A 15,063-nucleotide genomic window follows, 5' to 3' on the forward strand; every position below is an offset into this window, starting at 1 on the left:
CCTGTCCTCTCTGAGAAATAGGTGTTAAGATCTGCATCATGAAACTAGCAAGATTTGTGGTAGTTGAGCGGCCAGCAAGAAAACCATGTTCATTTGGAATCAATGAGATTTTCACACTAAAAGACAATATTTTGTGAAGAGCCAGTTCGAAGATCTTCGATGCGGCACATAGGAGAGAAATCGGGCGATAATTAGAAACATCTGTCTTAGAGCCCGACTTAAATACTGGAAAAACACAAGCAGTTTTCCACATGCTAGGAAATGTGGAAGTGTCCAGGCAGTTATTAAATATCGTAGTCAGTACTGGGACAAATATACTACCATAAGCTTTTAGTATGGCGGACGGGATTCCATCTGGGCCACATGATAAGGATAGTTTCAAGCGCTTAATGCATTCGCTGATAAGATTTTCATCCAGCGACAAAGCACTGGATGAGCTAACTGCCTTGGGCTGTTGTCGGATATCAGTGCTGGAGTCTGAGGCCTTACAAGCGGATGAGAAATGTGTGGCAAAACAGTCAGCGACGGCATGCACTTCTACCCCATTTGAGTCTAGTAGTCTGAAGGACTCTCCGCTTTTGCTGGACCATTTACGTACATACTTCGAAAACTCAGCCGGCCTGTCAGAGGCGCTTTTTTCTAAGAATTCAATGTACGAACTATGATCCTGTAATAATAATAATAATAATAATATTGTAATTATTATCATTATTATTATTATTATTATTATTATTATTATTATTATTATTATTATTATTATTATTATTATTATTATTATTATTATAAGTCCTGCACCATGGCTCCCAGTCGGGATGCATGCTTGCTATGCTCCTGCCCGTTTTTCGGTAAGCAGCAGTTTTTCCGCTGTGAAAGTTGCTCTAAACGCGTTCATGCGAAATGTGTAACCTGGCCTGATGAAGAGCTGCAACTCCTGAAGTCTGGATCGCGCTCATTTTGCTGCAATTTATGTGATCTGAGCCGTGCTTCTGGTAAGCCTAGCGAAAGCAACTCGTCGGGGTGCAGCGGTGAGCATTGCAGTTCTCAAACCGGTTCCCTCTCCACGTGTACCCCTCCGGGTGACGAACTCGCCGGGCTGCGCCGCCTCCTCCTCGACGCATTGGAGGGAATCTCGTTCCTCAGCGACGAGGTATCCCAACTACGCGAAGACAACGAGCGGCTCCGTAAGGATCATTCCCGCGGTGTTGAACAACAAGCTCGCGTGGTCGCCTCCCTTCGTGCAGAGGTCCGCTTCCTGCGTGAGGAGCTGACGCGCCGCACGGCCGCCGTGGCAGTGAAGGCACCTGTGAAACCCCCAGCGCATGTGACCGTTGACCCGTCTGTGACCTCCAAGCAACCTGCGTTCTCCGAACAACCCCTCTCCGAAATTCTTTCATCTTCGACTTCGCCGCCAGCTGACGTAGACACGTCGGAGCGTGTCAGTGTGATGCCTGTGACAGCCTCTTCTGCAGCGGTGACTGAGGGTGAAAGAAAGAAGAAACCCGCCTCGTTTGGAGTTATGAAAACATCCACTATACCTGTAGCTCAACGGCCACAAAGGCCACAATGGCCAAAGGCCATTTTTGTTACGAAGCTGAGCCCGGACACCACTACTGCTGACATTAAGAAACATATTGCTTCATTGGATCTGTCTGCCATCTCCTGCCGGCGACTTCAAACAAAGTTCCAGTCATATTCTTCATTCTATATTGAAGTTGACGAGGAAACACTACAACGCCTGAATGACCCTTCGATGTGGCCCCTCGGATGCCTCTTCAAGCCATTTCGTGGGGAGCTGCGCGATGACATGCTTCATCCCTCTGAGATAGTGACTGGAATCCAAAGTGCTGTGTGACGTAGACATATTCTACCAAAATGCTCGGGGTCTGCGTACCAAGACACTCGAGTTTTTCTCTAATGTTCTTTCGTCTGCTTTTCCTATTATTGCTATCTCTGAAACCTGGCTCGGCACTGAAATTCCCTCATCTGACTTTTTTCCCCCGACCTACACCACCTTCCGCAGTGACCGAGATTTCAGTGAAACCAAAGAGAAAGGCGGTGGCGTGCTGATTGCCATTGACAATTCACTGAAATCCGTTAGACGGAAAGACCTAGAAACCATCGAAGAATCGATCTGGCTAGAAATCAACCTTGAGCGCCGTGAAAAATTGTTGATTGGATGTTTCTATTTACCACCCAGCATTTCCCCTGCCTCGTTTCACGATGTCATGTCTTCTATTGAACTTGTGATATCTTCTCATAGTGGACACAGAATTATTGTTCTTGGGGATTTCAATGTACCTGGAATTGACTGGAGTACGCTTACCTTTTCTCATTACAATCATTTCATAGAGAAAAAGTGCAGCCTGCTCTTGGACTTTCTGGCGTTTAATTCCCTACTGCAACATAACTCAGTCGTCAATTCCAGTGGCAACGTCTTAGACCTGTGTGTGTCAAACGATCAACCCCTTGAAGTTTCCCGCTCCAGCATCTCTCTTGTACGTCCTGACAAATTCCACCCACCACTTAACGTAAGATTATCCGCATCAGCCGAAACAACGAGCTACAGCAGTTATGTAAACAGATCTCCAAGATTTGCTTTCAAGCGAGGTGATTACACGGGCCTGTATCATTACTTGTCCACCGTTGACTGGTCACAGGTTACTGACAAACCGAATGTTGATGACCAGGTTGATCAGTTTGCGGAGCTTGTACTGAGCAGCATGCGTAATTTTATTCCCCAATACACACATAAACAACGTAAATATCCCCACTGGTTCTCATCTGAACTTATCAGTGCACTGAAGCATAAAGATCGCGCACACAGGAAATCTAAATGTTCTCCATCGAGCGAGTGGAAGGAAGAGTTCAGCTTTTTTCGAACTCTCGCTAAACGCCTATATAAACGGGATCATAGTTCGTATATTGAATTCTTAGAAAAAAGCGCTTCTGACAGGCCAGCTGAGTTTTGGAAGTATGTACGTAAACGGTCCAGCAAAAGCGGAGAGTCTTTCAGACTACTAGACTCAAATGGGGTAGAAGTGCATGCCGTCGCTGACTGTTTTGCCGCACATTTCTCATCCGTTTATAAGGCCTCAGACTCTAGCACTGATATCAGACAGCCTAAGGCAGTTCGCTCACCCAGTGCTTTGTCGCTGGATGAAAATCTTATCTGCGAATGCATTAAGTGCTTAAAACCATCCTTATCATGTGGCCCAGATGGCATCCCCTCCGCCATACTAAAAGCTTATAGCAGTATATTTATCCCAGTACTGACTACGATATTTAATAACTGCCTGGACACTTCCACATTTCCTAGCATGTGGAAAACTGCTCGTGTTTTCCCAGTATTTAAGTCGGGCTCTAAAACAGATGTTTCTAATTATCGCCCGATTTCTATACTATGTGCCACATCAAAGATCTTCGAGCTGGCTCTTCACAAAATATTGTCTTTTAGTGTTAAAAGCTCATTGATTCCTAATCAACATGGTTTTCTCGCTGGCCGCTCAACTACCACAAATCTTGCTAGTTTCATGACGCAGATCTCCACACCTATTTCTCAGAGAGGACAGGTTGACGTACTCTACTGTGACCTGAGCAAGGCTTTTGACGTAGTCAGCCACACACTGATTATGGTTAAACTTGCGCAATTTGATGTTGACTTGTCGGTTGTGAATCTCCTGCAGAGCTATCTGCTCAATAGATATTGTTATGTAGCGGTAAATGGCCAAACGTCTTCTTTGTATAAAGTGACTAGTGGGGTCCCTCAAGGGTCAGTATTAGGCCCACTCCTATTTTTAATTTACGTTAATGATGTTTCTTTTGCCATTCGTAATTCTTCTTTCCTCTTGTATGCCGATGACATCAAGATTTTTAAGGAAATTCATTCAGTTAACGACTGTCGCTTGCTGCAGTCAGATTTGCGCTCTTCTTCCGAATGGTGCAACGCTAATAACCTTTCTCTGAATGCCTCGAAGACAAAATTCATGTCTATCACTCGCAAAACATCTAGCGTGTCATTTCAATACTCTGTCAATTCTGTGTCCTTATGCAAGGTTTATGAGATCAGTGATCTTGGTGTTGTTGTTGATAGCACGTTAAACTTTTCCGCTCACGCTAAGCGTGTTGCTTTGCGGGGTCTTCGCACCCTAGGCTGTGTTTGTAGATTGTCTAGAGAATTCCGTTCTCCTATGCCCTTCCGAAAATTGTACACCGCGCTATGTCTTCCTCAACTGGAGTATGCGTCCGTGATATGGAATGGCATTGCTCAATCCAGCGGTAACACCATTGAACGAGTCCAGAAAAAATTCCTTAGCATATATAACCATCGCTTTGCTAAAAAATCTCGTTCAAATACTGCTGAATTATTATCATTGCCATCACTTCACTGCCGACGAAATCGTTCTGATCTCTTGTTTCTTTACAAGCTAGTCCACGGTATCATATCCTGCCCTGTACTTCTCAATTGTGTTAATTTTCGAATTCCGCGTAAGTTAACCAGAGAGAACAGACCGTTTCATGTACCCGCCTGCTTCTTCCAACACTCTACCGTTCACAGAATACAAAGTCTCTATAATGTTAATTTTCTTGATCGTGACATTTTTCATAGTCCACAATCATTGTTTTTATCCGAGCTTTGTACTGTTTTGACATAGTATGGCACAATGTACAAAGTCTTCCCTTCTCCGTCTTTCCGTATATATGCAATCTAATTTTTCATTCCCCTTCAATATTTCTCGTGTTGTCTTATTTTACTCCTCCCCTTTTGTGTTCATTTCTCTTTGTCTACGTGTATTTGCTCTTTTTATTTCTGAAGACTGTCTGTATTGTATAGTTTATTTTTATTGTTTTTTTTTTTGCGTGCGCCTGCACAAAGACCTTACGGTTGTTCCTGGGCACGTTAAATAAATGATTGATTGATTGATTGATTATTATTATTATTATTATTATTATTATTATTATTATTATTATTATTATTATTATTATTATTATTATTATTATTATTATTATTATTATTATTATTTAATCATTATTATTAACACCCCACGACTACCCGTCGAGGAATGACTTCAAAAATGCCGCCCGTGCCCTTACAACGGAAGGTCCAGTACTCGACGTGCGGGGTCAATACATTGTCCGTTGAGAGGAAGGTGGATGCGTCAAGGCTGTATTGTTGTGAAATATGGCATAGCTTCCTAAGTTAACACAATCTTCGCGTTAAGCAAAGTAATTCCTACTGACCGTCTTGAAATCCTCTACTTTCTTTTTCTTTTTCCTTTTTACGTTCTTCTTTCCCTTCTTTTCTGTCATTTCCCTTCTTAACATGGTATAAGAGGACACACACACGCTGTAAATGTCGTTATGCCTTGAACAAGAAGTTGCTCACGTCGAAACGTCGACAAGATAAACAGTTGTTTTTCGGAAGGCGCACCTACGTTTATTCGCCGCGAGATCAGGCTATAGGTGGCAGCACCGTCGCCGCGTTTGTGTGGATAGGAGGTCGGCGGCGCCTATACTAATGTGCGCAGCGACGATTCGCCGTATGCGGTTTGAGTCGATTGTTGGCGAGTAAAGCGCGTTGACTGCAGCCTAATGGTGATGTGTGTGCGCTCCATGCCACATCAATGCACGCAACCGTCCTAACGTACCTCTTAATTGTGAGAGCAGTACAATCTGTCAGTCAAGGGGGTACTGGCCTTCAGTCACATTATTGTTATGCCCTGTGCTTGATGTTTTTTCTTGCTTTGTTTGCACGTGTTTAAATTGTGTTTAGCGTATACCACAATATAAACTGTGTTGCGCGACTGAGCCATTGAAGTATTTACTTCTTGCTCTAGCGGCTACAAAGAAAGAGAACCCGTATTTCTGCGTAATTAAATGAAGTAGAACTTTGTGCACTTTGCTTTTCTGTTTGCATGAATACGCGTATTAGTGTAGAAATGCACGGCTTCAGGTCTTTTTTTCCGCTTACCATCCTCTGCAGACGCTAGTTCATGCTTTGCGGTATCACAAGGATTTCCAAATCACCAACACCATCACGAGATGGTGTCACTAAAATTCCGCATTCACACCTCGACAATTCGTACTTTTTTTCGTTTAGGACGCCGCCGAAAGAACTATGTGACGTGCTTGAACGAGAAAAAGCTACCCACATTGAAATGATTTTGGCGAATGGACGGTACGATGGTTAGACCTAGCGCCATACTTACACGGGCTTGCACTCACTTATTAAAGTTCATACATGTCTCGTAAGGCGAAATGCTTATGTATATCGTGCAGGCATACGTACGAGCATTTGATAATGTGATAGCACAACGGGATAAGCTGTAATCTGAGGACGCGCATGACCTACGCACACATGCGTACACGGTGTGGCTAGCAGACGACGCAGGGAGCCATCCACACGGCGGGGTTTCGTCCGCTCGCCGCTAGGTGCCGACTCTGCTCGATCTCGCCGCCAATACTTATAACCTTGCGGTAAGCGAAGTTACTCATCCGCATTTAAGCATATATATATATATTATATATATATATATATATATATATAATATATATAATATATAATATATTATATTATATTATATATATATATAATATATTATATATTATATTGTCACGGTAAGTACAGGAAAACAAGTAGAAAAACGGTGAACAGCGGAACAGCTCCGATCGAGCAGCACGTCTTCGTCTTTCTCTACCACCAGCGATCTCTTCGCCACGCACAAATAATGGCGAAACTAGCCGGGCAACAGCCGGATACCCCCAACATGTCCGTGTCACTACTCTCCCCCTCCTAAAGCACCGACTCGATGCTTTCGAATGTGTCTAGGCAAGAGCAAGTCTTCAGCGTGTGTAATACGGCTTCATCCTGGCCACGTGGACGATGTCGGGTTGTGCTGCATGGCGGGAGGATCGTGCACCAGTCTCTTCGACAACTTGGTAGTTGACATCGTTGAGGCGTTGAAGAACCCGATAACGGCCGAAATAACGGCGTAGGAGTTTCTCTGACCGGCCGCGTTGACGCACAGGACTCCATATCCACACCTTGTCTGCAGGGTGGTAGGCGACTTCCCTGTGGCGAAGGTTGTACCTGTGAGCGTCGTAATGTTGCTTTGAGCGAATGCGCAAGCGAGCTAGTTGACGAGCTTCTTCGGCGCGTTGCGCACACTGGGCGGCATTTTCGGTGGTGGTCGCAAAGCCGTCAGGTAAAAGCATGACGTCTAACATCGTAGTAACCTCGCGGCCGTGCAGCAATCGGAAAGGGGTAAATCCTGTAGTTTCCTGCACGGCGGTGTTATACGCGAAAGTTACAAAAGGAAGGACACTGTCCCAGGTCCTGTGGTCCACGTCGACATACATGGAAAGCATGTCTGTAATGGTCTTATTGAGCCGTTCTCCTAGGCCGTTCGTTGGCGGATGGTAAGCTGTCGTCCGGCGATGTACGGTGCCGCTAAGTGTCATCACTTCTTCCAGCAGTTGGGCGGTGAAGGCCATGCCTCTGTCGGTTAGAACCACGGCCGGTGCACCATGGCGGAGGACTACTGCATGGATGAAGAAAAATTCACAGCGTACATGTAAAATTAAAGTGAGCTGCAAGTCGTCATAACTCTCATCGAACCTTTAGTATAAACGCGCCCGATCTCACGTCGGTGATGATGTACTTGGCAGGATTCACGGAAGATTCACGGTTTACCGATGAACCTCCGCAGCTTCGCCCACTCATCATCATTCACTCCGTGGATATGCTGTGATTTTTTTCTGTGGTCAAAATAGTTAGATTCAGCCGATGATAACGTACGGCTAGCGTAGGCGATCACTCGCTCGATACCTTCTTGCCACTGCACACGGACGGCGCCGATGCCAATATTGCTTGCGTCTGTGTGCACTTCAGTGTCTGCATTTTCGTCAAAGTGCCCTAATATTGGTGGCGTCTGAAGGCGTCGCTGCAGCTCGCAAAAAGCCTGGCGCTGTTTTGTGTCCGAACAAAAGCGACGTTGTCTCTTGTGAGGTGGTGCAAGGGTTCTGCTATCTTCGAAAAGTTCGGGACGAAGCGACGGTAGTACGCACAAAGTCCCAGAAAACGGCGAACGTCTTGTTTGTTCGCAGGGGTTGGGAAGGTAGCAACAGCTCGCGTTTTGTCGGGATCTGGGCGAATTCCATCGCTGCTTACTACGTGGCCGAGAAATTTGAGCTCCTCGTAACCGAAGTGACATTTTTCGGGCTTGAGTGACAGGCCAGCTGTTCGGAGCGCATCAAGTACTGCCCGAAGACGCTGAAGGTGCTGCTCGAAAGTCGTTGAAAAAACGACGACGTCATCTAAATAAACAAGACACGATTGCCACTTCAGACCTGACAAAACTGTGTCCATCATTCGTTGAAAAGTCGCAGGAGCAGAACACAATCCAAAGGGAAGCACCTTAAATTCAAAGAGCCCGTCACGAGTAATGAATGCGGTCTTTTCCCGGTCACGGTCATCGACCCCAATTTTCCAATAACCGCTGCGCAGATCCATGGATGAAAAGTATCTGGCGTGTCGAAGTCTGTCGAGCGAGTCGTCGATGCGGGGAAGCGGATAGACGTCTTTCTTTGTCACGTTGTTCAGCTTGCGATAATCAACACAGAAGCGCAATGTGCCATCTTTCTTTTTCACCAACACAACTGGTGATGCCCATGGGCTCGTAGATGGCTCAGTGATGTCGTCAGCAAGCATTTGTTGAACTTGTTCGTGAATGGCGCCTTGTTCTCTTCGGGAAACACGATAAGCATGTTGTCGAATACGTGTTTCGTTGGGGTCGGTTATGATTCTATGCTTCATAACGGGTGTCTGCTTGATTTTAGACGTCGTGGCAAAGCAGTCACTGAAGGAAAGCAGGAGGGAGCGAAGACTCTCTTGCTGTGAAGCCGATAGTTCGGAGTTCACGTCAATCTTAACCGTGGACTGCTTGTCGTCGTGAGGACCGGAAGAGTGTTCCGCGAGTGATAAGCTGGCTCTGGAGTCGCTGGTTGCTTCGAAGTAAGCGATGACACACTGCCTCATGAACTGCTGGTATTCATGACTGAAATTTGTCAGTAGAATTTTAGCAGGCTCTTGCGTCAGTTCCATGAGGCCGCGGGCAACGCATACTTGACGCGATAAGAGCACTGACACATTGCCTTCTACAACTCCGAAAGTGGTTCGGTTGATGTCGCTCACCACGTTAACTAGCACACTCGAACGGGGTGGTATGGTCACTGAATCGTCGGATACACGCAACGTCATTGTGTGCGATTCGCATTCGTGCGAGTTTGCGTTACGTGAAAACGTCACCAGCAGCTCTCGGAGATTTATAATGGCCCCATATTCTCGAAGAAAGTCTAATCTCAAGATAACCTGCCTGGAGCATTCCCGCAACACGACGAAAGTCCCGATGAAGGTCGAGGCACCAATATGCACTCGGGCAGTGCACCTGCCAACCGGCGTCAGTAGATGGCGGCCCGCCGTACGGAGCTGGGGACCACTCCATGGTGTCGTCACCTTTCGGAGTGCAGCCGTGAAGTCGCCACTCATAACGGAGCAATCGGCGCCGGTATCCACGAGAGCGGTGGCCTGGTGGTTGTCGACGGTTACAGAAATATCGGCGGAAAGTACGGCGTCGGTATCAGTGAATGGCGTGGTAGACAAATGAGCGTCGTTAACGTGTCGTGTCGGAGGATGTTTGTCAGAACGATGAACAGCGGCCCTACCCCCGGAGGTCGCTGTCCTCAGTTTTCCTGACGTGGGCGAGGGCTTGGGGACCTGTTTCGAAAACCAGAGAGCGTGGCGTAACGATTAGGTGAGCTGAGGTGCCGAGGAGAAGGTGACTGGCGGCCTTGTGCAGGAGGAAATGGCTGCTGAGCTGCCAGGTAATCTCGCGCGGGCGCTCCCCGTTGCTTGGTGGACGCGCGTTAGGGTGAAATCTCTGAAGGCCCATCCTACGATACGCTCACTGGCGGTACAGGTGGCCCGCTTCGCCGCAGTGGTAACAAAGTGGCCTGTTGTCCGAGGTGCGCCATACGTCTGATTTCCGGGTGACTTCGCGCGGGACGTCGTACTGGAAAGTGTTCTTGTACCCATTTGCAGGAACGAATGGACGTGGCGTTCCCGGAAAACTAGAGGTCGGGCGGCGGGCTACAGGAGGTTGAGGACTCCGTAATGCTTCGGCATAAGAGAGAACAGGAGCTTCCACGCGTGTGGCGAGCGATGGTTGAGTCACGTTCCTGATTTCATTTCAAGTGATGTCACCCAGTACGGTCACCGTCGGCTGAGTAGGAGTAGAGCGAACCTTCTCGAGTTCTTCGCGGACAACGCTCCGCACAAGCTCTCTGAGTGCTGCCAAGTCCTGTCCACAGGTGAAAGGTGACAAAGCGGCGACAGTAGCTTGGCGGTCGTACTGCAGAGAGCGTTGCTGGAGTGCTCGCTCCATTGTCGTCGCTTCAGCGATGAACTAATCGACAGTAATTGGGGGCTTGCGCATGAGTCCAGCAAAAAGTTGCTCCTTCACATCCCGCATTAGGAGTCGAACTTTCTTTGTCTCATCCATTCCTGGGTCAGCGCGTCTGAATAAGCGCGACATGTCCTCGACAAACATAGCTACGCTTTCTTTTGGCTTCTGAACCCGGCTCTGCAGAGCCTGCTCGGCTTTCTCTTTTCTTTCTGGATTTCTGCATGTTTCACGTAGTTGTCGCTGGAATTCTTGCCAGTTGGTGATAGACGGCTCATGGTTCTCATACCACGTGTGAGCGTAGTCTTCAAGTGCAAAGTAGACGTAGCGCAGTTTCTTGGTCTCGTTCCACTCGTCGGCTGCTGCGACCCGGTCGAAGTGGTCGAGCCAGTCATCCACGTCCTCGAACACATCACCATGAAAGGATTTCGGGATGCGAGCTGCGTAGACGACGTTTGGGGTGGATGCGGGTCGGTCTATATCGCTCTCTTACGTCTGGCGTGCCGTTGTGGTGGACATTATTGCCGGGCTCAAGGGACCAAATTCGGGCGGTAGTCCTAACAAGCGGCGGTTGTGGCGAAGTGCCCGGCTTTCCTCCGGAATTGTAGAAATGGTGGCAGGAACTTGAAGCGTCTTGAATTACAACTAGCGCATTAGGATTGTACCCAGCTCCTCCACCAGTTTGTCACGGTAAATAAAGGAAAACAAGTAGAAACACGGTGAACAGCGGAACAGCTCCGATCGAGCAGCACGTCTTCGTCTTTCTCTACCACCAGCGATCTCTTTGCCACGCACAAATAATGGCGGAACTAGCCGCGCAACAGCCAGATACCCACTACATGTCCGTGTCAATATATATATATATATATATATATATATATATATATATATATATATATATATATATATAGACATCGACTGAGGAGAAAAAGAAGAAGATGGTCATGGCATTTGCGTCGTCCTGGGTGAATGCGTATGGGACCCTGCGATTTTTATGTAGGCCCAAGCACACGTCGCCAGAATCTATTGAGCGGCGGCAAGTACTGGCGGGAACGTCAAGAGAATGCGTCGCAACATGTATTTCTTTCTTTTGCAGCTTTATTTATTCTCCCACGGTTGTCTCGGCAATAGTTCTGTTTTTAGTATTGTGAAAGAGTAACTTGCCATCATAATTGCAATAAATTATCTGGCTAGGAGCTCCTTAAATACAAAATTAAACAAATATATCGGACGCCTTTGCCATTTTAGCAAAATTAGAAAGCAAATCAGCGTTTCTAATTCCTGGTACTCAGTTAGCCAGAAGTCTTAGGTATTTATGACATGTGTAAGGCGATATGTGCGCTTTGCTATTTTAATTATATAACATAATTGAACGGCCCTTCAAGAACAAGCTCACGACTGACACTCTCAAAGCGAAATAGATCCTTATTAGCTCGCGCAAGAAGTTGACCGTAATTGAGACGTTAACTCGATGAAAGATAACGTTTCTGACTAGCTAACATATTACGGAAGTTTCACTACGTATACCTCATATCATTACTGATTCCGTTGTTAATTGGCTCGACCAAAATAATTAACACTGCTGCACGTTGCAGGATCCTAAAGTTCACGAATATTCTGATCTCACTGCGCTTCGCGTCTTATAATACGTCCCTTTCTTTCATCGAATTTAGCGTACTGTGGAGAAATATGGGTGCGACTTACGCGACTTAAGATTGCTAAAAAAAACTCTAACGTAATAAAGTAGCAGTAAAAACGATTACGCATCCGAGAAAGGATCACCTTTTGAAAAAATACAATTATGATATGGAAGTTGTGTCTTTTGATGTTAGGAAGAAATAAGAAATGACCGCGAAAGTTTGCAGAGTTCTCGGATGTAGAAGTGCTTTTAACATAAGTGAATTCTCTTGCATTTACAGTGGCACAACAAGCACTCAGCGCGGATACAATAATTTGCATCTCATTCAGAGGGTGTGCGACCCAACGTCAAATGTATGCAGTTTTATGGCGAGTCTTGATATCTTTGCGCATACACATGAAATCGTCCTCTAATGTATTTTTACTCCCAAAAGGTTCCTGTCCCAGCCGTGTACTGAAGTCATCAGGAATTATATGCATGCTCCTACGCTCTGTAGCGAAACCGCGTAAGACACTCGCGGATGTCGTGAATGAATAGGAAGATGAACCAAGCGCAAGCTAGTCATTTTACTGTTGTAGGCTATAAAAGATGAACGACACAATGTTGTCTTGCTGACCAGCCGCCACTGCAAATCGCCGCTTCCACAAATAATATGGTAGACGGACTCCACCGATCGACCTCCTACAGCTTGCTTTTTCTAGTTTTTTTGTGTACCTCAGTAGAATGTTTTTAGTACATTGGGGTATTTTGATGCATGTGTAGTTATCGTCGTTTCACCGGTATATTTTTGGGGTTATTAGCAGCTTTTCAGTTGGACACCTTATATTATACACTTCACTGTGGTTACATGTCTTAAAAGGGATTTCGTTCGTATATATCATAAATACGCAAAACATTGAATCCATTTTAAATGGCATCGACCTTAAAAGAAATTATCGTTGTCAATATGCACCAAACTATGGGATTTCACGTTTGCATAAACGTGGTGGTACTAATGCACAAGGCTTATAGTGCATCGCAGGGTGTAGCATTTGATAGTTTTTGTTACTATTAGAAACCTGAGAATGTCACATATACCAGAATTACAATCTTTTCAAGAAAAAAAAATACTCACTACACTAACGCTACTGCGTCCACCTAATATTCGTTCGTAATAAATATCGGCAGTCTCTTCCATCATGATTCCGTATCAACGCGCTCAAATGTTGGTTTTCATGTTCCCTAGTAGCATCAGTGCCCAGTAGTTCAGTAAGAAAATCCCATCATTTTTGGATAAGAAAATATTGCATGGCTGCGCTTAAAAAACACGAACAAGGAAGAAATGTACGCAGCACTGGCCCAAGACAACTCTTCCTTGTCCGCGTTTTTTTGGGCAGCCATGATATTATGTTCCAAGTACACGCCAACTAGCCTACACGAAAGCGTTACGGCTAAGAAAACTTCGCTCCCATGAAATTCAGGGGCGACTGTTCCTCTGGGCAACGAAGCTTCGATGAGCGTATATATATAATATTCTACAATATAGATTTGCTTAGAAGACGGTGTCAGTTTTCCCACTGAGGTGTGACTTTTATCAGCGCACATTTATTTCCTTTGTTTCCGAGTCAAGCAAGATTCTAGCAATGTTCAGAAGATATGCATCTCAATAACGCTAAGTAAACAAGGTACGCAGATTGTACGCATACATTATAAACACTGTGATTCAAGTTATGATCTATGTGATTTAATGTCGCAGTAATAATGACCCTTGCAATTGTTCATCCTACTTCTTCCACAGGGTCACCGTACCGAAGCTTCTTTTCGTCAGCCATTCTGCGCCTTCAAGAGAATGGGACACTGCACGTGCTGAAAGAGCGGTGGTGGAAAGTACACAGCCCAAGCAGGCGCTGCGCGGAGGAGGATGGCCCGTCTAGGCCAGGTTCTGCCAGTGAGCTGGGCTTGCCTAAATTGGGTGGCGTTTTCGTTGTCCTCCTTGCTGGCCTCGGCGTTGCTTGCATCATAGCCTTCGCCGAATTCTTCATAAAGGCACGCTCTGCTCGCAGTTGACTGGCAACTTAGGGCGGACTTGCCACAGTCAAGGAAGTGTTGGTGGTGAGGCTTCTGCTTGAATAAAATATATGACGAATGGGAATGTTGCACTAGTTAAACATACCTGTATATACATTTACGCTTAGGTCACCTGCTTTTTACATTTAAAGTTATGATGAAATACAAATGGTTTTGCGCGTACGTCATGGCCTTCTGCACGGACCTGTGAACTGCGATTGTCTTGCACCACAAGCTTCGAGTGAAATCCAAGTGGAAGAAGACAGTGAAGTTTTATACGTACCTACCGATAGAATAATACAGGACATACGAAATATGCTCCGGGGAACAGCGGCCGGAGAACACAGCATAACGGTGGATTCATTCAAACATGGAGGCGAATTTGTGCTTCGGAATGTCCCGACATTTTAAACGCAATATCTCAAAACTTGAAACGTTTCAGTGATCTCGAAAAAGCGCAGCGTTATATTAACGCAAGAGAAAAAAAATACGTAAAAAAGACGGATAATTATGCGTGCATCAGCTTAATTTCACTATTGTACAAAATATTTGCGAAGGAAATTTCAAGGGGTATCAGAGATGCCTTGGGCATTAGGCAACCTAGACTGCAAGGTGGCCTCGGAAAGAGGATCACAGTCATGCGATCAATTAAGTAATTAAGAAATCTGCTGAGTACAGCAACCCTCTTGTATAGTTTTCCTATAATAGGAATAGACCTTCGACTCAGTAGAAACACCAGCAGTCTTGGACGGATTGGGTCCAAAACGCGCACTTGAAGCATATATAAGTACCTTAGCGAACATCTAGAAACCCCCTACAGGTGTCTTACTTAAGGAAACATTGGTGTCACCGCGTTTGATTAGTATATGTTTAAAGCGATTTTTCTAATGTCCAGATGGAAAAGTAGCAAGAATAAATATT

At 45.7% G+C, this 15,063-nt stretch overlaps 1 protein-coding gene across 3 annotated transcripts in view; it reads left to right on the forward strand.

Annotated features, from left to right (window-relative positions):
* LOC119395873 (glutamate receptor ionotropic, kainate 2) overlaps positions 1–15,063 on the forward strand; it is a 204,913-nt gene that overhangs the window by 166,176 nt on the left and 23,674 nt on the right. For all 3 annotated transcript variants that reach the window (XM_037662879.2, XM_049416801.1, XM_037662878.2), the window contains exon 15: positions 13,874–14,187. In XM_037662879.2, the coding sequence (XP_037518807.1) occupies positions 13,874–14,142 (269 nt within the window). In that variant the 3' untranslated portion in view covers positions 14,143–14,187. The remainder of the gene's footprint in view (positions 1–13,873; positions 14,188–15,063) is intronic.

Source organism: Rhipicephalus sanguineus, chromosome 6, assembly GCF_013339695.2.
Source record: "Rhipicephalus sanguineus isolate Rsan-2018 chromosome 6, BIME_Rsan_1.4, whole genome shotgun sequence".
NCBI classification, from domain to species: Eukaryota; Metazoa; Arthropoda; class Arachnida; order Ixodida; family Ixodidae; genus Rhipicephalus; species Rhipicephalus sanguineus.